The 23482-nt window shown below is 36.1% G+C and overlaps 1 protein-coding gene across 7 annotated transcripts in view; it reads left to right on the forward strand.

Annotated features, from left to right (window-relative positions):
* LOC132702755 (serine/threonine-protein kinase tousled-like 2) overlaps positions 1-23482 on the forward strand; it is a 103997-nt gene that overhangs the window by 9518 nt on the left and 70997 nt on the right. For 4 of the 7 annotated variants that reach the window (XM_060671491.1, XM_060671493.1, XM_060671495.1 and 1 more), the window contains exon 1: positions 20055-20391. The exons of the other annotated variants lie outside the window; for them this stretch is intronic. In XM_060671491.1, the coding sequence (XP_060527474.1) occupies positions 20367-20391 (25 nt within the window). In that variant the 5' untranslated portion in view covers positions 20055-20366. Of the gene's footprint in view, positions 1-20054; positions 20392-23482 lie in introns of those variants that run through there. 7 annotated transcript variants of the gene reach the window in all.

Consider the following 23482-nt stretch of genomic DNA (forward strand, 5'->3'; position numbering starts at 1 on the left):
TCAAGTCTTTGTTTATGCTGACTCCCCCCTTTCCGAAATCTTACTAAAGTTTCCATTTGGTGTTGGTTTGGTAGTCATAGCATACCATCTAACATCTAACTTGTTTTTTTTTTTGCTTTGTCTCACTGGTCGCTTGGAGTTTTGCATTAAATGCTAATTTAATGAAATTGTCTCCCCATTTTTTATATATTGCGTTCTATAACCGAAGCACATTTTCCCCTATGAATGAACATTCCACGTGATAATTATTCATGTGAATAAACATTAGGTTTGTACTCCCTGATAGGGAGTAAATACTCCATGAATAAAAACCATGAGAAAATAATCTGAGTGTATACTTCGATATAAATTAATGTCTGTCCATCGAGAGTTTTGTTATGAATAAAAATTGTTGATCCTCTTCAAGTGGACAATTTTCGAGTCTGACAGAATTCAGCACGACCGAGGTAGAACCAAACTACTGGTAGTTATTGAAAAACTGAAAATGTTTTAAAGATATATGTGGCCAAAGTTTTCAGGCTGGAGCAAAAGATCTTCGCGTTCACAAGCAGTGAAGACGATGGATAAAATTGGCTGTGGCTTGTACTCACATAAAAATTCAAAGAGTTCATAGTGACTCATATTATTTTCATAAATTGGAGCACAAACTACTTTATGAGCACGGTCACAAGTAACGGGTGGTTAAATTTCAAGGGCCGATGTTGATTTTGAATAAAACACAAACTATTTAGGAAATTATTGTAATTTTATTTTATTATGATATATTGGTATTACTCAATTATGTATGGAATAAAATATCGGCCAAATATCGACCACGGCGGCACACCTCCATTCGATGGTCCAAATTTTCGATGACCCTGAGGCATAATGGAGGTTCTATGCCGTTAATGTGCCGAATTATCTCATCCTTTAGCTCTTGAATTGTTGCTGGCTTATAGACGTACACCTTTTCTTTCAAATAACCCCAAAGAAAAAAGTCCAACGGTGTCAAATCACATGATCTTGGCGGCCAATTGACATCGCCATTATGTGAGATAACACGACCATTGAATTTGTTGCGCAAAAGAGCCATTGTTTCGTTAGCTGTGTGGCAAGTGGCACCGTCCTGCTGAAACCACATATCGTCCACATCCATATCTTCCAATTCGGGCCATAAAAAGTTCGTTATCATCCCACGATAGCGAACACCATTCACAGTAACTGCCTGACCGGCCTCATTTTGGAAAAAATACGGCCCGATGATGCCGCCAGCCCATAAACCTCATCAAACAGTCACTCTTTGGGGGTGCATTGGTTTTTCGACAATCACTCTTGGATTCTCATTCGCCCAAATGCGGCAATTCTGTTTATTGACGAATCCACTGAGGTGAAAATGTGCCTCATCACTGAAGATGATTTTCTTCGAAAATTGATCATCCACTGTTGCCATTTCTTGCCACCATTCTGCCCATTCACGACGTTTGGAATGGTCAAGAGCCAATTGCACCTTGTAAGCGTGTAAATGCAAGTCTTTATGCCTAATGTTTATCAACGACGAGCGTGAGAGGTGCAATTGTTGGGCACGACGACGAGTTGAGATGGACGGCTCTTCAGCCACACTATCGCGAACATCAGCAATATTTTCTGCAGTACAAGCTGTACGAGCATGCACTGGTGTTCTCACATCTTCTACAGACCCGGTTTGCTCGAATTTTTTCACGATTTTTGCGATGGTACGCACATTTGGACGATCAAATTGACCAAAAAAATCACGAAGTGCACGATATGCATTTTGATTTGAACGCCCATTTTCATAATAAGTCTGGATAACTTTAACACGTTGTTGGATTGTGTATCTCTCCATGGTTCAAATTGAGTAAGTCTGAAATAGAGAAATGTCAAATAAAATTCGGAAAAAACTTGGCGTTTAGGTGTGGTTCACATTCAACATCGGCCCTTACAATTTAACCACCCGTTACATTTTTGGAGTTTACATTTTTGGAGTTTACATTTTTGGAGTTTACATTATACACACCAGCCAATGTCAGATGATGAAAACGTTATATTTGACGAACTCGAATGCATACCGGCAACGTTGTCCTCTGTGACCGTGCGGCGGTGGTTGATGGTATCGATGGCGATGATGCTCCCGTGTTCCGATGCGCCTTTGTTTAATTCGCTGCTTCCCAGTTTCGAACCGCCGCCTGCTGTCAGGAATGCGACGATTTTGGCCCGTTTGGAGACTGGGTTATCGATCGGAGCTTTTTGCGGAGGCAGCCATCGGTCGCGACGTTCATGCTCGATCTTTTTTTCTTTTAATTGGGTGTTCGATGCTCGTTGAAATTTACCAGTCGTTTTGGTCATATGCGCCCTTGGGTCGCTGCTAAGGCAAGCGTTTATGCAGGGAGTGGCACATTTAGCATATTATGTAATATAAAGTAATGGAAAGTTTGAGGTGTTACAGAAAACTTAGCTATTTTTATTTTTAGCAAATGAGACTAAAATTGGTGTAGTACCGAGTTTATAGAAAATAACGTAAAATTTGATCCGACAACGCAGAGGGAAGCTTTTGTGTCTACAGTTACAGATGATAAAAATAAGCTTTTAATTGAAACGTTTGAAAAACGTTTGTTTTTTTACTGGCGACTATTTTTTGAAAATATTTAACATTTATATCGTATATTATGATTTTTGTTAACTTGCATAAGCCATTTGTTGGTAAGAAGCTACCAAAATTTTTGGTGTTTCAATCAGCTAAGTAAATATTGAAATTTAAGTCTAATCATCTTTAACCATAACGATATTAAGTGTAAGATGTAGAAGTCGTTGCATTCGGTGAACTCTTGGCCAAAGTTTATACCAATAAGGAACTAAGTAAACAGTTATGTTAATCCTCTCTGCCTTCGCCAGTCAATCTAAATACAAATTTCTATAATGACGTTATTATATTTAATTTTGTAAAGTGAAGGTGTGCCTATATATACTGTGTTACGAAAAATTATTCCTATACGATACCAATTTTTAAAATCTGCTGTTGGCATTACAGATACACCACAGGTTTCAAAAATCTTTTCAAAAGTTTTTTTGGACGGATATATTGCTTTGCATTCTCGAATGAAACAGGAACGAAAATATCAAAGAGATCACAATTAATGTTTGTGTATCATAGCAACCATTAGGTACTGCTGATTCTTGGAAAAACGCTGAATAAGGAGGGGGAATTTTGGATTAGACAAAAGTATATTAGAGTTAGTTAGAGCAACGACTTTTAAAATATTAAATTAAATTAAAAGGTAAATGTTAAATTCCTTTAAAGAATGGTCACACGAGTTTCTGAAGGAAAAATATATTCCAATAAAGATATAGATCGAAACGGATCGAAACTTATGTCTATCATCTGTATTGGAACACAAAAGCTTTGTTCTGCGTTGTCTGGACAATTTTGCTTTATTTTCCTCACAGTCGCCACTAGAGTGTTTTATCATTGAACTCGAATGCCCATGTCTCGTGATTCCCATGTAATTTTTTTGTAGCTTATTATAGCCAGTTACTTCACTCGTTTGACATCGAACACATTGGACAGGATTGTTTAAAAATAAATATTGATTTGACGTAATGGGATTCATCCAAGAAAATAAAATAGAATAGAACTGCTTTCCTAAATAATAACCTTGCCCTATTTATAGATGGACTCTATTAATTGTGAGAAAAGTAAAAAATCTCGGCTTCATGCTTGAGAATGACTTACGCTTCAACGCCCGTGCATATTTTGCTCTAAGACCTCCATACAAAAAACATAAGCATTTTAAATTTCAAACTACACACAAAATTATGTGAATCCTTAGTCCTGTCGTTATTAAATTATGCCAATATAGTGTATTAGCCTGACCTTGCTGTCTGTACCAAGAATCGGTTACAAAAACTTCAAAATGCTTGTAGGTTTCTTTTCAGGCTTCTAAAATATGACAGAGTATCCCAAAAAATAAACTCCATTGAGATTGGTTCCGATCGGAAAACATTTATCAGTATCATATTGCGGTGTTTGTTCGTAAATAGTGAATTTGGGACAAAATTTTAGTTTGAAAAATATTGGTTATAAAAGTAAGAACACAAAAAAAAATTCGTAGCTCTATGTAACAAGTATAAGCAATTAAAAATTATAAAATTTAATTCCTCTTTGAAACGCGCTGTCATTGGCTGTGAGCGGTTGTGACGTTAATTCGCTCGAAAGATTATGCGCGAACCGGACGGTAGCGTAAAGAAGCCATTAGAGAAAAACAATGCGGTTCGTCTTGGTGGTTTTAATTTTAATTATAGTCTTGATCCTGTTGCTTGCTTTTGTTATCTCGTGTTGAGTATCAAAAAGAAAGTTTTGAAAATGACCGAAGCCAATTTTTAAAAGGTTAATCGGATAATTTACCTTTAGTGGATATGTTTATCGTGACATCTTAAACTAGTGGAAACCTTAATACTCATTTTATAGTAAATTGGCATTGGGATTTTAGTTGTTTGTAGTGCGCTAGTAGCGTATTTATTTAATAATTAATCAATTTCTACTGCTAATCTTTAAATCGTTAACGTCGCTTGTTGTTAAAATTCCCCTTACATTCCCTTTACATTGTAAATAATACTTTTCTTTACTTGTCTAGTGACAAATAGTATTTAATGTAATGAACAATTATTTTTTTAGGATCACCTAGTTTTTTTAAATAGCACCCTAGTGAGAACAAAAACTCTTTAAAAGCGCATTTGACACCAAACTTGTCAAAATGCGTTAAAAAATAAGTTCAGGAAAAAACCAGATAAATAAATACATTTTTATAAAATCAAAATGTTACTTAGGTGACTTTGCTTCTAATCATCATCAAGTCGCCATGATTGAAAATTCTGACAGTTCGTTCATTTTTAGCTGATTATCGATTGTGTCGTGTTGTCGATTTGGATTATCATGTAAAACAAAAAAAAAGGGGAAACCCGTCCTATCCTACGTAGAATGACCTCCTGAATCCAAAAATCAAAAAATAGGTGTGGGTGACAGTTACTGTCGTTTCCGCACAAACCGCAAGTGCGACCATTGACTACATGTCAAAAAATTGGACGTTCAGCCTATAATAACCCTTCCAAATTTCAAATCGCTCTCTCAAGCCGTTTAGAAGTTATTGAGTGTTCCCACTTTCTTGTGTCACCCGGTATAGTAAGGTATATATGGTTTAGTATGAGTAGTCGTAACGAATTTTACCTGATTTTATTCCAGTTAATTTTTATATGTATGTATGTATGTATTTATCATCACTGTAAGTACAAATTCTTTATTTGGCGGCGGTTTCTCGTTGTTAGACTATCGATTTTCGCCAACATCTCTCGCACATTCAAGCGAAATTACTTTCCTGATATGGCACCAACCTGCCAGCACTAGCTAGGCAATCCGCGGCCCCCCCCCCCCCCCCCCCCCCCGCCCCACAATCCCGTCAGGCCAGTGGCAGCGACACATCTCGAACGCAAGCAGCAACCTCCCAAAACCCATTCTGTTTCTCTTTTTGCGCTTCGGCTCACTTACGCTTTACTTTGCAAAGATGAGTTCTCGTTGTACTATTCATTGTGATAACGTATACACACGGACACGAAACGGTATTACAAAAAGAAGCGGGCATCGCTTTCAAAGCAGGTAAATTTAACAAATGGAACTAGTTATGTTGCGCCGACAACCGTGCGTAAACGGTTTTAGAAGTAAAACAAAGCGGTCCGCGAGTTGGCCACTAAAATATAAAACTCGTTCCCGATCCTGTATATTCGTCATGTCGCCACTAAAAATTCAACCTGGCTAATAAAGAACGTCATATCAAACGAAGAAAATGATTAATAACATCCTTTTCCTTCTAACCGCCGCGTCTAATAATATTTGTATTTGTTGTGGTAATTTCTGCTATAACTATTGATGACGTTGTTTGGAAATAATAACTTCAACCTAATCAATTTTACAGGAAAGTGCAGTAAATAAATATTTAACGGGACGTTAGAAGCGTTATACAACTATATTTTGATTATATTGTGTTCTTTTCCCAATTTATTTTACATATTTCACTAATTCCAAATTCGACCCCTACCACAAATTTCCACAAATAAAATTTCGCTTAGACAAAACGCGTCACATGAACCTAAGCTAAAACTTTGCTTAGCCAGAAGGCATCAAATGAACCCAAATTAAAATTCTCCACAGCCAGAAGGCATCAAAGGAACCCAAGCACAGTTTTACATAGCCAGAAGGCATCAAATGAACCCAAATTAAAATTCTCCACAGCCAGAAGGCATCAAAGGAACCCAAGCACAGTTTTACATAGCCAGAAGGCATCAAATGAACCCAAATTAAAATTCTCCACAGCCAGAAGGCATCAAAGGAACCCAAGCACAGTTTTACATAGCCAGAAGGCATCAAATGAACCCAAATTAAAATTCTCCACAGCCAGAAGGCATCAAAGGAACCCAAGCACAGTTTTACATAGTCAGAAGGCATCAAATGAATCCAAATTAGTTTTATGTAGCCAGAAGGCATCAAATGCACCCAAGCTAAAACTTCACACAGCCAGAAGGCATCAAATGAACGTAATTATTACCCAATCAACTATCTCTCCTTCAAAAGAATTAGATTTCAGATACTTAATCCACCCATTGCTGGGACTACTCAGGTAGAGTAATCCAACACGTCATCCAAAAAATCCAGAAATAAGGTCTCGCGCCAAAGTAGCGTCTTCGGTATATTTTTTAATTTAAAGGAAACCGAGGTAAGTCAAAAGACAGGGCCAATCCCACTTGTGATGTTAGATTTAGACGATTAATAAATTAATAATTCGCTTGGGTTTTGGGAAACAGCTAAACGAACCACTACTTGGACTTCAAGTTTATTTTAACACAGCCATGTTACAATATTGTTCATATATTGGTAATTACTCGGTGCTAACATATTCCAAAACCAAAAGCACATTTACAGCAATACGAATTATACTTTAAAACACCACAAAAACGGGCCACGCGTATTAAAATGATAATTATATTAACACATTATAAACATATTTGCGGTACATTAGTAACTGAAACTTGATAAATTACTTCTACGCTTATGGAAATATTGATAATTTATTTATAAAAAATTAAGCAAATCTAGCAAAAATAGCAAAATGAAAATCCCAAAATGTTCATCGAAAATTTTAACCTTAAAGACTTATAAAATGTTTCTATTAGTTGCAGTAGTGAATTTTTGAATCCCTCATAGCTGAAAGTTGAACTTATAAACAAAAAGTATTACGACAAATGCAAATCGCGATGCTAATTTCATAACATTTGACGGGCCATCAATTTTCTATAAAAAAATTAAAGGATCCTGTACAGTGTACAGCATTTGTGTTACCGGGTAAAAAAAATCAGTAAACAAAAAAATTAATAATAAATTCATTAAGTTTTTTTCTTACATTTCCTATACTTCCCTCGTTTCTTTTAATCACCTTTTCGATTAAGAAGACAAGACAACAGACTTACACACAAAATTAGATATTTGTAACAATAAACAAATTAAGTAAAAAATAAAAACATAATTTAGTTATTCTTCTTTCCTATCTATCTTGTAATTTTTACTTTTTTAAGTTTAAATTTAAATTGAACACTTATCTAAAAATAAAGTAGATAGAGTAAAGGCATAATAAAAATTAAAATGTGACTAAAGCGATAAAAAAAGAATGAAATTACGCGGAAAAATTAAAAGATAGACTAATAATAAAGTAACGCTGAAGTTGATCCATCGGTATATGCCACTGATTTTCAATGACAATATTTTCAGTTTGTAGCTCTTAATATATCCTGCATACATAATAATGTAGTCCTTTAATGTATATGTAATGAATACATAATAATGTAGTCGTTTAACTTTTCAGTCGCAATTTTGTGTTTTTTCCTTCGAAATAGATATAGGAAGGCCCTCGCGGTCAAACGACAATAGTCAAGTCGACGCCGCCGTCGAGATAAATATCGCACCGCACGCAACCGCCGCCACATTCATCCCCAACGGCCTGCTGGCCGCCCGGGCGGTCGGACGCCCCGCGCGCACCCTCGGTAACACACTCGAGCGCCGCCAACTTCCGAAACATCGCCGACGCTCCGCTTTAACCCCGTTTTTATTAGTGGGTCAATTAAAATTTGACAACGCGGGGAGAATGGGCGGGATATTTTGAGACTCGCCGTGGGGAATTTGTAAAATACTGGGTGAAAATTTTAAGTGTTGCTGAAAATCGACATTTTGATTTACTTAGTTTTTCCTGTTTTTATTCTTATCAATATATATTAATTAATATTCGTAATTGTTGATATCTTGTACTAGCTTCCCTTTCTTTTTCTATTTATTTGATGTTCTTCGTTTTTGTTTCCCTGTTATTGGCGCAAATCGTTGTTAATGCGAACCATAGGAACAATGGTTAGAACCGGTTGGTTAATCAAATAATAAAAACCTATCGTTGCCAAATGAACAGAAAAATTAAAAGAACTGCTGATAATGATCTATTGCTTAAATAAAAACAAACAAAAAAAGCTTTGATTTCTATATCGAAAATAAATATGTTAAAAGTTGTATTTGATGCCCTTAATTCGTTAGCAGAGACCCTATATTCTAGAGTGAAAATTTTTAAAAATGCTTAATAAAGTTAATGGGGTGCAAAAAATTACGCATCAGTAGTATTCAGCTTAAACTCTTCTTCCATGTAATGGATGGAGAAACGCATATATGAGGAGGTTTGGAGAAAACTAAGGAAAATATATTTGCAAATATAGGTAAACCCAATTATACTAAGATCGAGTGATTTAATAAACTTAGTAATATCAATTCCTCTTTTTATTCTTGTAAAAAACGGAGTTTTAGCTTAGCAATTTAGTTTATATTTTGTTATTTTTTTTTTCTGTTGTAGAAAATGCAGAGTCCGTTTAGGTAGTTCAGCTTCTCTCATATTAATATTCGTTCGTTGTGTTCGCATTTAAGCATCTTTTAATAGATGAACGAATTGATGTGCTGAGGCTATCTGAGACGTGGCTAAATACAAATACTACTAATTGCAGTGTGGCTATTCCTGACTACCGTCTACATAGAAAAGACCGTGATAACAGGGGGTATTTTATGTTAGGGATATATTCAAGTTTAGAGTAATACCTGTACAGCAGAGTAATAGCGAATTGGAGCAACTTTGGATTGGTGGTAAGGCGAACGGCAAAAGTATTTGTTTGCCTGCTTGGATGATGTTGAGAATGCTCTGACTGTTTTGATGCCGCAGTTTGATTGTTTGTATTTTGAAGCAGACTTTAATGTTGATTTTATTAATATAGGCTTGTAATAGTTATAAGTGTCTTAGCCGTTTTTTATAACTACTACGTCCCAAACTTTAATAGATTTGTTGGTAACGTCTTCTAGAGATCTTGCTAGTAACGTTCTTGTAATATGAGTGGCATGTCTGACCATTCGCTAGTTAGCTGTGATTTGGGCCTGATTAGGAGCCTAATTGTGAGCAGTTTCTCTCTGATTTGTTGGTTGTTCCTTGGAATATTGTTTATAGTATGACTGATGTTGATGTTTCTTTCTTTTACGAAAACTTAGATAATTTACTCAAGATTCAGGCTCCCCTGAAAAGATCAAAGATAACCAAAGCGCCCAGCTCCTTGGTCTACTGATAGTTTGAGACTTATGAAACTTATGAAGGCCTTGTCTCTAACTACAAAAAATTAATGACTGAAGCAGCAAAAAATGAATATAAATTCTTGCGCAACCTTTTTACTATGGCTCTCAGAAATGAAAAAAAAAAAGCTTATCCTAAAGATCTGGAAGACACTGAACTATTGAACATTAATGCGGGGCCTCGCTGCAACCAAGGAGATGTTTCTGATCCGTTCACATTTAATCAGTTCTGGTTAGTTCACACTTTCAGACTCCTCATCTGACACCTTTGGTGACGTTTATCATTTAGCCAATGTATTATTACCAGCAAATTTCTCTCATCGTGGAAGGAATCTAATACAATACCTGTTGGTAAGATAACTGTACCTTCTGAAATCTCACATTTTCGACCTATTAGCTTACTCTGTGTAATGTCTAAAATCTTGGAGAGAGTTGTATATGATCAATCATGTTGCTGATTCGAATATTTTGCCTGCCTCCCAATCTGGGTTTAGGCCCGGGCACAGTACGACCACAGCACTATTTAATGTCGCTGATGACCTTTTTAGGGCTCAGGATGTGTCAAGAAATACTTGTTTTATTTTGTTGGATTATAGCAAAGCCTTCGATACCTTAAATATTAGTCTTCTTATTTGTAAGTTTTAACCGGCACCGCTGTTGCTTTTATGAAAAGTTACTTGGAAGGTCGCAGGCAAAGGGTTACATTGGGATTAGAGGTGTCTGACTTTCTGCCAATTCTAAGGCAGCATTTTGGGACCTTTATTGTTCTCTATTTACACCTCTGACGTCTCTAGGTATTTAAATAAATGCTATTCTCATCAATATGCAGATGATATGCAAATTACTTATCATTCTCGGTCAAAGATATAGCTTTGTCTTACGATGGTATAAATAAGGATCTTCAAGTGATTTCTAGAATCTCCAAAGCCCATGGTCTGATTCCAAAATCCAGGTTGTTGTTTTGGTAATAAAACAGAGGAAAGTATCCAGTATAAACATCCGAAGCTTTCTTTGAATGGTACTGCACTTGAATTTGTCGACAAATGTAAAAACTTAAGATCTTTCGAAAAATTAATACATCTGAAAGAATGTCTTTGGCTCTTGAAAGCAGCATACAAATTGTTAATAAAATACCTAAAGTGTTTTTTATTAGAATTTCACAACCCTGTATCTCTGAAAAGAAGCGTTTCGGGATGTATATTTTTATAGGAAGCTAGGGTACTTCTGAAAATTGTTTTATGACACCCTGGATAAGTTTTTTTTTTACGTTGGATCCAGTGGTCTAGTCAGTTTTCTTCCGAAAATCACAAAATTTGATATATATGAACTAAACTTTTAATTCACACCCTGTATTTATTTTCATATTTTAATTAGCTTTGTTATTACCTTTGAAAAATATATAACACATAAACTACATCAAATACAAAGCAAATCGGGTGACAACGAAACTGTTGTCCACCGCGGCATTTCAAAATGGCTTGAGATAAAAATATGCAATTGGGCAAGTTGATGGGGTTGAATATTGTGAAAATTTGTAGAATAAAAATAATTGAAGGTCCCGTCACGTTTCACCAGAATTAACCTCAATTTTGTGATTTGAAATGCAACATCCTGTATATTATTAATTTTTTGAACTCGCTAAACAATTCTAAATAACTTTTATCTATACTCCACGTCTAACATCAATAGTTTTTGAAATACAGAAAATTTTCCATAATAATAAAATATTTTTATTTTATGAAAAAACGAAGTAGGCCTGAAAGAAAAATACGGTTACTCCTCATTCAAAACGCCATTCAATAAAACTTACCAAACAAAATTTGATGCCATTAAAAAAAAAGTGATCGCGTACAGATTTTTCGAATTTTGATTATGATAATCTCAGCTTCCATAAATTCAATTTTTGAAAGAAACTTCTGGATTCCTCCTGCGTCGATTTTTGTTGAGTCGAACTAGCTAACGTTTCGCCAATCATCCTGTTGGCTTCTTCAGAGCTTGACTGAAACTGGCTCGCATTTTACTCTGTACCTGCTTTTATATTGTTTGGTTGCTTACAGATTTCTATAGACTCTTGGATTATTCGTTGAAGAAGCCAACAGGATGATTGGGGAAACGTTAGCTAATTCGACTGAACAAAAACCGACCCAGAAGGAGTCCAGAAGTTTTATAAAAACTTCCATAAACTCCTACAAAATTGAAAACAGGATGCCCTTTTTTACGACATACATTTTTTTCTACGAAAATCAATCAAATGGTACCGCCTATAAAAAATCACCTGCGTCGCGCAGTTGGCTATGGATTCAAAACAAAAGAAACGACAATCTAAATTTTGACAGTTGTAAAAACCGCGTCGCCCAATAAATAATATGTGTAGCAAGTGCATGTTTTTTTACAATTGTGGCATATTTTTGAACTGCCTTATTTCAAAAACTATTGATTTTCGACATAGACAAAGGTCGTTTAGAATTGTTTAGCTAGTCCAAAAAAATTAAAATATCCAGAGTGTCCAATTTAAAATAACAACGTTGAGATTATTTCCTGTGAAACCGGGAAACGCAATTGAGTTGTTTTTATGCTACAAATGTTAAAGTAATATTCAACCAAATTGCATGTTTTGCTATAAATTACGTAATTTATTACAAAAACTAGTTACCGGGCAAAATAAACTCGTGTATAGCCCTAATGCTCTACATTTCACCCATTAACTTGCATATTACTCAATTTTCTTTTCTGCCGCAAACCTATTGACGATCTTTTAGCAGCCTTGTTGGTTGTTGAATGCCGCAAGGCCATTGGTTAAGAACAAGATATGTTAAATCTCGCGCATGCGCATGTTGAATGGACCTCCTCAAAAAAATTTTCGTAGTTGCTTCATAAGTTTCTGTACTATCGGCATTGGGCAGGACCTCGTAGCTATATGGAAATACCTCTTAGGGTTAATAAAATTATTAAAAGACATAGAAGGTGATGCATTAAAAAAAAAACAAGTTTTTGTATATCAATATTTGCGAGTTTCAGAAAAAACCTGACTACGTCAAAGAAAAAATTATCCAAACCAGTTTTCACCTTTTCGACAAGTTGGCATGTGAAAATGGAACATTTCCAAAATCACATTTCTGCTTGTACTGCATATCCTGAAAAAGTAACCATCAGGATCACTAAAGCCGCGACACGCCAGCTTTATGAAGAAGGGAGGTACACCGTAAAAGCATCAAAAATGAGACACACTGTACATAAAAGAAAATATGCCCGTGCAGTAAAAAAAATCAGCGTCATGCATTTGTAGAGAGTCGATCGGGTAAAACGTGGTTTCACGTTGGTGTTCGCGAAGAGAGAGAGAAAGAGAGAGAGAGAGAAGCCGCCCGCCCAGCCACCGGAGCAACTGATGTCGCAGTAAATTTTATACGTTATTGATTTTTCAGCGGAGTTTAAAGAACCAAAAACATAGTGTACATTTCGGTTTAGCTCTCCTAGTTTCTAAACTTGAACGGATCACCTTTTCAGTTTGATTGTTGCATCTCCGGCGTGTACGCGATGCCGGAAGAGAGTGTTCGGGCGAGGTGCACGGGTACGCAGTCTTGATCTTTTATAATAATTTTTCGGTGTCAATTTGCTATCATACATCGGGGTGACATCGCACCTTCGAAGCACGAAAAGTGTAAAAAGGTTTTATTTTTAATTTGTTATTGGCGGGTTTTTAACAAAAAATGAAACAAGTAATTTATGAACGTATAGAAAATAATTAATCAATCGTAACGAATGACTAGATTTATTTAAATTTCAATTAGCAATTAAAAGCACCCAACCCAAATGATAGTTTAGGTAATTGTCAGTTTCAAAGGGCACAGACCATTTCGCAATGGACCTATTCGTGTTCAGATGTCGCTGAAGCAGTCAGCTGTTTAGTTCTTATAGTTGTCAGTTGCCGATTTTTTGATATAAACCCATTGCCTATATAATATCGGGAACGCAGCAATTTGTATTTAAGTAGTTAGCGTTCGAACTAATCTTTCTATTAATACGCATCAAGCTCATAGTCATTAAATTTAAATTTCCCGCCTAACGATGGTGTAGCAGCGATCATGCGCCATATTCTTTTTTCTACTTACTCTTCTGAGTAATGTAGGGCAAGCGTAGAGCGAGGGCTTTAAGGGTGACATATTAGTCCGGAAATAATCCGGGTTTGAAACGATCCGGATCTTGTGACATGCGGCGTTATGGTAATTACACCCACCCCCTCCCATTCACATACAGATCAAACAAAATGCGCAATATTGCAAGTGACCAAAACGGTGGCGCACACACACAAACACACGCATACACTTTCGTATACAAACATACAAGACTTCGTTGATCGATTCCCAGGTGCATGCATACAACTAGATGATGATGGCGGCCGGGGCGGGGGGCGGCGGCGGAAGGGGGTTGCGCGGGGCGGCCAGGGGGGCGGTAGGGGACGACAGGCCACCCCCCGTACCCCGACTCCCCCCGCGCCGCCTTCCGCAGCTTCAGCGGAGACTCTTATTGACCCGATCCCGCTACTGCTAATGGATTCCTGTTGGCTGATACTTGCCAGTGATTCTATTCCTTTGAGCCGTGTGCGAAAATCTGCTTTTTCTAGCCAAAAATATTAATAATAGTAATGATTTGTCATATTTTGTTGTCGTAGGTATGTGCGATCTATCCTATTCAAGTACGTATTAAGTAGCAGTGTATGCTATTGCAAATTATAGTCATTTTGTCTTTTCCGGTTACGATGTTTACATTTCGTCTGTTGTTGTTAATGCTCTGCTTGCACTTGTCTTGATTCATTTTGGGAATTAATTGGGTTTCTAATGAAAACTGTTGTTCGATTTAGAAATTATTTGGGTTGATTGAACAATTTCTGATCTGCCTTGCCCGGGCCTTTGATGCTAGCACTTATATCTGTATCCACTGTTCCAGTAACCGCCAGTAACTTTTACTGTTTACCAGGTATATAATAAGGCACGTCTGTACGAATTAGGTGCAATTAAATATAGCGTGTTTGGGGGAGGATTAGCCGAACTTGGTTGAAGTATGGATGGACCCATTTCGAATATATCTGCTTAATTGACCTGTGTGAGTGAGCGTATTTTTATAAGTTCTCGAAAATATTAAAGAATCCATAGAGCTATCGATACTCCCACCAAGTTTAGTTTGACTTTGTTATGCGCAAATGTGCAAATAAAAATTAAAAATAAGTTTAAAAACAGTTTGTCTCGTCTTTTTTTTAGTTTGCTAGTTCGATATCTATTTTGTAAGCTCCGTTTCTCAAGGTTTCCGTGCCACAGCACCCATTTAATATTACGTCTTTGTAGGCCCAATCTAGTAGGTTTAGATTGCCAGACTACGTAACGTGAATATTGTGAACTTAAAGGAATGTTTATTGAACATAAAAAAATGAAAACTTTAATATTTTAGCCGCAGACGACGGAAAATAAAACTAATAATTGAAGAAATTCAAGGCAAAAAGATTTGCACCTTTCTTATGCATTGAGTATGGCATTGCAAAAAACAGGTACAGTTTATGGAATGTTTTCTCATTATATCTGAAACACATCGGTGACATTAAGTCCTTAAGCTTTAGATGAATTTCTGACAATATCACTTCCAATCAATATCATTGATGCCATAGATGTACCAGTTCTGCAGCTGAATAAAATTCACTGTTTTGATAACATATAATATTAGAAATGTTGCTGAATTAGGTTCTTTTTAAATGTTAAATGTAGGACGCATTAAAGCATCATTAAACCATTCGCATCAAAATCAAAAATGGCGGTCTCGCCAGTAGCGTAGGCTATTTTCTCATGCAGTGTGTACAGTATCTTCACTTCCCGCCGAGTAGGACGCCAAATAGTTATAAATCCTGCAGATTCTTGTAGTCTGAGCACTTGCTGCGACCGGTATCATTCCATATTCTAGCAATCGGGGCCAAATGTAAACAAAGAATCCCCGTGCGGTTGTGCGCCCTGATGGTTGGCATATAAAGCCGTGACACGCCCTCCTGCGGCACAAATCGTATGACCGTCAAGCGGAATTCTATTTATTCGTGTTTGCGGCCGCGAATCTGTTCGCCCGCAGGAGAGAGCCCACCATTCGGGACGCTACGCGGCGTTCACGTGGGAATCGATGTTATTCGCCCCGCAGGTTATGGTGTTGCCAACTGGATATGGCCGGTTTTTTCTGTATAATAATCTTTAAATGAAGGGTTTATTACCAAAAACAATATACGGACTTATGCTACCTGACGGTTGTGTCTGTATTCATTTGTTGCTGCCTTGGAGGATATTTTTATATTTTCTATTTGTATTCGAAATAGCATTAAGCCCCCAGTTCCATGACATTTCGTGTTTCTCATGATGGTCTCAAGTTAAAAGTCTCGTAATAAAATAAGACATCGTCATAATTTCATTGGGTACGTATTTCCTTGATATAAAACGCTGGCCACCTTGCAGCAGTCAGCTAAATTTTTGGGAGACTACATTATATATTGTAGTAGTTGAAAAGTACCGTCTTTTCCGTTGAAACCGGAAATGCATCCATTGCCTTCATAGTGTCGAAAAATTGTACGCTCTGCCTATCTTAAGCCACTCAAATTTCAAATCGCTGCGTCTAACCACTTATATGTTAATTGGTGGTGGCAACTGGCATTCAATTCAACAACGCCTATAAATATCATGTTCTTAAGACTGATTTGTAAAAAATTGCCTCCATGTTGATATCTTCACTTATTTTTTTTTACTCATTTTGACTTTCATCATAATGGAATCTGCCAACGGTTGCAAGGTGAAATATTAGTTGAAAAATTTGATCGCTGCTTCCATTCAAATTGTCAATATCAGACATTGAGCGCAATCTATTATTGGATATAATTGGCCACTTTTCGCATATAACAAATTGGAATAATAGTAGTAAAGTAAGCAGTAAGCGAATTAATGACGTTTATAGAACATTGAATTGTCCATCCAGTTGTCTGTTAATTTTTTCCAAATGCTTTTGTCATCGCTACAAGAGATGTGAGTGTGTTTACGATTAACCACAACAAATTTTACTTAATAGAAAATAAATATTAGTGAAAGTACGTAATATTCAGAAACTTTTCAATAAATGTTAAATATTTGACTTGGTTCCGGATGCAAGTGGTAGCAGTAGTTGTCGGCACAATTCGGATATCAAAAGCGAGCCGGGACTGCTTGGGTTCCAAATCCGAAACTTTTCTTTATCAGAGAGTTCCAAACTGTATAAAGAATAATAATTAGAGAATAATAACAGAACGAAATTTTTTTTATAACACTTGTATCTTCGTAAATATAATAAATTATATAAATATAAATATAAATAAATAATAAGTATAAATAAATTAGTTTGTCTCCATTGCAATATTTCATTTAAAAAATTAAAAATATCTACAAAGAACTAAAATTACATTAATATTTTTAACGAATGAAAATGAAAACAACTCCATTTAATGAAAAAAAATCCTATAGCAGCATGAGATAATGAAACTTAAACACAAATATATAAAGTTGCATGTATATGTAGTTAAGCTCATATAGGTATAATTTGCGGTTTGATAACTATTATTGTATTATTGCTACTTAGTTTGAAAAACGATATAAATACCCATTTTTTTTACTGGAGCTGTAACAAAAATGGTTGCTATAAAATGGTCTTTTACTATTCTTAATTAGTCAGTCGATAAGTATTAAATTTATAATTAATTAATAGTTTAATAATACAGCAAAACATTATCTTTTAACAGAGGAGTCTAATTGCAATTTTCAGACTTTGATTTTAGCTTTATTACTTTTATCAGAAAGCGTTTGGTACTTATGTGGTATATATTTTTTGAAAATTCTCGAAACTATCTACTTCTGATATGCAGTCATAAACACAGCAGTAAATTGATACATTATGAAAATTTATTACCTAACCACTAAACACAGGTCCCAACCATGCAGACACTGTCAGTGCTGCGGCGTAGGAGCTAGGTTGTTTCGGGCGTGTCATCTAGTGTTGTAACTTTAAAATATTAAATTGAATTTCAATGCTAATGTAAAATTACCACCATATCACGCCGGTCTATTATACTTGTCTGTGGAACATTTCGATACCCAATTTGTCGACTTATAAACTTTGCAAATCTCAAAAAGGTATTGAAATACTGATTGAATTCACAAAAACTATTAGCTTGCGTCCCAATACGACGGATTCCTTGCTTGTCATGTTAGCTCACGATATTTCGAGGATCATCAAAAATGGTCAGCTCGTTGGGATGATTGCGGTGTTTTCCGTTGCAGTAACATGTTTCCTCCTCGTTCCGCTTTCTTCCTTTAGTGAAATTATTTTGTATCTGTCCATTAGTATCAGCGTAACGATTAATAGATTTTCGGCACTTGTAAATCTTCCATCTCTATCATTATTTTTATTCATTTTTTCGATAATATGTTACGTGTTCATTTTTAAATGTTTCGCGACATTTGTTGAACATCATGCTCTACGATGTTAATACGATTTTTATAGAAAATTGCTTTTTAAGAAACGCGAACCGTTGGGACAAGCATTACCCCAAAATTATGCATCCATAAAACATTTGAGCTTTTAGCTTTTAAATATTTTTAATTATTGATTTGGATTTTATTCATAATATATTACAGGCTAATATGGTAACGTGCAGTAATTCAGTACCTACCGTGCAGTGTTCACATTATAATCGTACCCATATCGACAAAAACGGAGACAACAGCAACATTTCCGCGCACCAATCTGTAAATTTATGTTATGTCTGATTCGGAGCGCTGGTCTTGAAAAAGTGCCTTGGAGATCGCATTTTATGCCAAAATATCTTTCACAATCATATTTTTGATTGAAACAACAAGTTAACGTTTAAAATCTGAAAAGAAATCAGTATTTGATTGAGTGATTGATTTTGATATGTTAACTTTTCTATGCGCAATACCCAGTTTAATTTGTGGGGATTCCTAAAGTTGAGTGGGCGGGGGTGGCGAAGTAATTTGCAAATAAAAAATCGTATTTGTCAAATCTAAATAGTAATAGGACATCTTTTGGATGGCACAAATTTGAGACGAAGCTATATGTAATAAGACTTGCTGAGAATAATTCTAATTTATTCAAATTGGAGTCGAAACTTCGTCCTTTTGACACAATAGGGACAAAATATGTCATGGTCGGCAAAGTTCAAATTAAGAAAGTAGTAAAGTGCAAATTATCAAAGAAAAACTGAATTTCGATTAACTGAATTGACTGAAATACACGTTCATTTTAAAACTGCCCTATGACGAAAAGGCATCAATCATTGTATCACCTATGGAACGATATTTTGACTTCTTTTATGAAAAACAAATTATTGTCGTCGTATCCTTCATAAAAGCTTGAACGATGTATTTTTGTCCTGGTCCCCTTATATAAATTTTAATTTTTATTGAAAACATCATATATCCTTTTTAATTACAATTTTTCTCAGAAAAGAAATTTTTAAAATTATGGACTTAAAGTTCACCCAGAACTTTTTAAATATATTGTCGTTGCCATTGTCATACAGTGGAGCGTAGTGTTGATGAAGAGTGAGAGTTTTCTTTTGGCCTAACCTAAACTCTTTGGATTGGGCGTTACTTTATATCAGCTATAGGTTACGTGTTTTAATCTCGTTGGCGTCACATTGGATTTCATTGATTTTCGCTGGCCGCACGTGGACTCAAAACTTAGAATGCGTGTAAAAATTACGCGTTAAAGTTAGTGCATTTTAAAAATATTTGGGTGTTGTGTTCGAAATCTACTAATAATAGCAAATAAGCAAGATTAAGCGCAAGTAGTCTGTTTTTAGATGCCTTAAATTTATATTTTTGGGTAAAAAAATCACCTCATAAAAAAATTTTGCGATTAAGAACAATAAACTTGCAACCCATAATGAGCAATTAAAAAATCGCGTTTTTTTACATTTAACTGGAGTATAACTTAAAATTACTGGTATTCATGGACAAGTTTTATCTGATTAGCTAATTATAATAAAAGTTTATTATCTGCTACAATCGAGCTGTTCAAATTCGCTGAATTTGCTCAATTCCAATGCGATGAAAATCAACGCGCCGATTATTATTCGTTACAACGAGCCCTAGTTTTAGTGCTAATATCTCACTCGGATCGCCGCGAAATCAATGGCCGATTCCGGCCTCCCGTATCGCGGCAAATTACCCGCCGTTTAAACGCCGAATCCGCGTAAACACGAGGGAAGCTATATCGGCGCGACCGCGTAAATCCGGCAACGCCGACCTTTTTGTTGCGACCGCCAGACTGAGGTCGCGCAACACTCAACAGTAGATCGCCGACAGTCATTGATGGCGGTGTTTACGACTGCGGGCTACGATGTCGATTGTTGACGGCGGCTCATTTCGCAGACGTATCGCTCGCGGATAATTCGCTTTCAACGGCGACCGCCATTTGTTTTTTGTCGTTGGCCTCCCCGGATTGGGAAATCTTCGGTGTCGTGACGCGATAGTCGAGTTCGCGCGGCTAGTTCAGCAGGTGGATTTATTTCCAATTCGGCACTTTTTGTCCGTTTTCCATTTTTCTTTTCTAAGGATTTATTATCCATAGTCAAAGGATAATCACGCTTAGTGGATTGTCGATATTTAGTTATGCGATGGCCGTACTACGATCTGCTGCCGGTAAGCTTGTTGTTACTTTCATTTCGTTTAGTTTGGACAAGTTCGCGAGTTATTCGACGGGGGTTTGACGTCATTTTTTTTCGGCATAAATTCGGGAGGGGATCGTTCTATCGCGTCACGCGGCTTGTCAAAAGTTTTTCGCCCGTAGGTAGGTTTGAGCGTGACCCAGTTTCGGCTGTGTCACTTGTCCGCCGATTTCATCTATTTTAAAGGACGCCCGGTTTCTGCGATTCGTTGCCGTGTAGCGAATTATTGCGACACGGACGAAATATTGAATTTATCGCTTCGACAAAGAGGTGATTTTGCACATGTGCATATAAGGATCGCCACCGTTGAGCGTTCAGCCTCTGACCGAGGTCATCGCATGAGCGGGCGGCACTCGCCATCTTTGCCACACGTTCGATGTTTTGCTACGCGAAGCGTTTCCGCACGAAACAAACGGTCCACGGCCATTTGCGTTTTTGCTGCATCGTTGCGGCCTCTATTAAGCTGGCAGTAGCAAAGTGGATAAACTCGAATCGTACTTTTTCTATTATTTAACGTTATCTACTAATTTATACTACCTACCATCGTTTAAAGAAAAAAGACACACCGATATTTTTATTTATAACACTTTTTTGGATATAGATTTACGCATATTTTATGATATCAAAGATACAAATAAAATAACTTTAACTTATAACTGGCAGGAACAGGAAGATAAGAAACCTAAACTTTCAGTTTCCAAAAAAAAACTAGTATTTCTGAAAAATAAAAAACAAATAAATTAATTTAACTAATTTCATCATATCATTATCACAATCTGGATCAGCCTCACTCTCTCAGATATTTCCGTAATTTCTTGGCATTGACCGGCATCTTCTTCGGAACCCTCTAGCACTGGAGAACTAAATTCATTAAGTGAAGGCCCCAAAGGGTTTTTCAAACTATCATTAAGTATATTTAAATTATGGTGAACGTATGTTAATTTTCCAACACGCTCAATCTCAATCTATTTCTGTAGCAACTGAATAACCTTTCTGTGGATAAAGAAGTTGGTGGCATTGTAAGTACAGCGATAGCTAATTTCCGTAAAGGGAGATTTGTGCATGTCCCATTTCAAAAATGTGTTTGAAGCTAGTTTTGGGTTTTTACATTGAAATCTTTACGAAATTTAAGGCAAAAAATCCTTCCTCAGCGCGATATTCGGCAATGTTTTTGAGAACTTCATCAACATCAATTTCCGAGTAACAGTGGCAGGAATATTTGCCGTTATAGCGATGGTCCATACGTCTCCTCTGATCTAGGGCATTCACCGCTTTTTTTCTTCATTTCCGATAAGAGACAGACTTTTATTTCTTTGAATTCTTCGACTGCGATACTCATTTCAGCACCATGGGGGCTGCACTTCTTGATAGGCTCAACAGTAACTAAAAATTTATTAATTTTAATCCAAAATTATAATCTAGAATATTATATCAATCGTTTCGATGCAAATCATGTGCTTCATCGCATATTGCCAAAGTCTGCAACACACATTTGTTTTCTTTCAGGCTTTTAAGACACATGACTGTAGATGTCCATCTAGTGGCGGCAGTTAATTTCAGGAACTTTCTCGTATTAGTTTTGAGTTTCTCTTGCTGAATCCTTTATTTTCATTCTATTTTATTTATTTTTTATTGTTGCTATTATCGACTTAGCAGAGTTTATCATTATATTAGCAGAGTTGAGTTTCATAAGATCCTCTGTAAGCAAATCCAGTACATGCGACATACAGACATAATAAGAGATCGGAAGGTCTGAATATATTTTCTGTGGGGACTCCCACGTTTTTTTCATATTTCTGGCATTATCGTTAATACAATCCACAATTCTATTTGGACCAATTTCGTCAAATACTTCACTTATCTTTTGGTTCATATATCCTCCCGTATATCTATTTTCTCCCGTTGAAAATGTTTTATAACATACAGGCTTTGGTGTGGTGACTATGGTGACACACCACCACCACACAACCAAGTTCTACTTCTGTATAAATTTCATTCCGTAATGTATTCGATAAGATGTATCGGGAAGGCCGGATGAGCTTGAAAACCCATATCCAATATTTATTTCTTGTTATACTGTTCCCGAAGTATAGATGGCTTTCGCAATTTATTTCCAAATTGACCCTTGTTCCCGTTTTGAGATACTATCGCAAAATGATTTAAGCGAAGAAATGGACACGCTAGAGCAAGCCTGACAAGTCAACGGTGTAGGTGTAGTAGTTTTTACTGGAAGTGAAGTAAAATCGCCATGGTCACTGTCTGAAACATTGATCGAGACACAAGGCACATTTGAGCCATCTAATGACTTGGATTTCTCTTTTCGGAGGACATTTTTCACATTTTCCGAGCATTTATAGCAGCTTAGTAAATGCTTTGTCATTCTGCTGCGTTTGTACAGTTAGTTTCCTTGTTCTATCTTGTGAAATATTTTTGCTGAAATATTTGAAAAGAGCTCCCTTTTTTTAATTTCTATGCCCTTTAAAATTAAAAAAAAATTGTTTCCTTTTAGCGCAATACTTCAAAGCATTACAGATGCGTATTAAATAATCCAATCTAATTCTTAGTTTAAGTCTTGCCAAAGTTATTTTGTGTTACGCTTGGTTAGCGGCAGTGCCCAACAACATGAAGATATTGTTTCAAGAATGTTCTTCTGTGTTCTTCTGCATGTACGACAAGCCATGATTTTTAAAAATTATTCGGCTTAAGGGGCGCAAAATCCTCCATAAACAGGCTTTGGAATAGTTGCTAAGAACGTTTCGTAAACAAACATCTCATCTCAACTTTAGCGTTTTTTTGATTAGAAAATGTTTGAACTGAGGTGGCTTTTACTTGATGAAAATCCATTTATCAAAATAAATAAGAACTAAAAGTTCAGATTTTCACGAAATTATATACTATGATATGACAATTGTTTCGACACCGTGTCTTTATCAAATGTCTATAAAGATAAAGACACGGTGTTGTCGAAACAATTGTCATGTCATAATATATAATTTCGTGAAAATCTGAACTTTTAGTTCTTATTTATTTTAGAAAATTTTTATTTTTTTTTATTTTTTAATTTT

The sequence above is a fragment of the Cylas formicarius genome, unplaced genomic scaffold, assembly GCF_029955315.1.
Source record: "Cylas formicarius isolate icCylForm1 unplaced genomic scaffold, icCylForm1.1 PGA_scaffold_6__28_contigs__length_40554024, whole genome shotgun sequence".
Classification (NCBI taxonomy): Eukaryota; Metazoa; Arthropoda; class Insecta; order Coleoptera; family Brentidae; genus Cylas; species Cylas formicarius.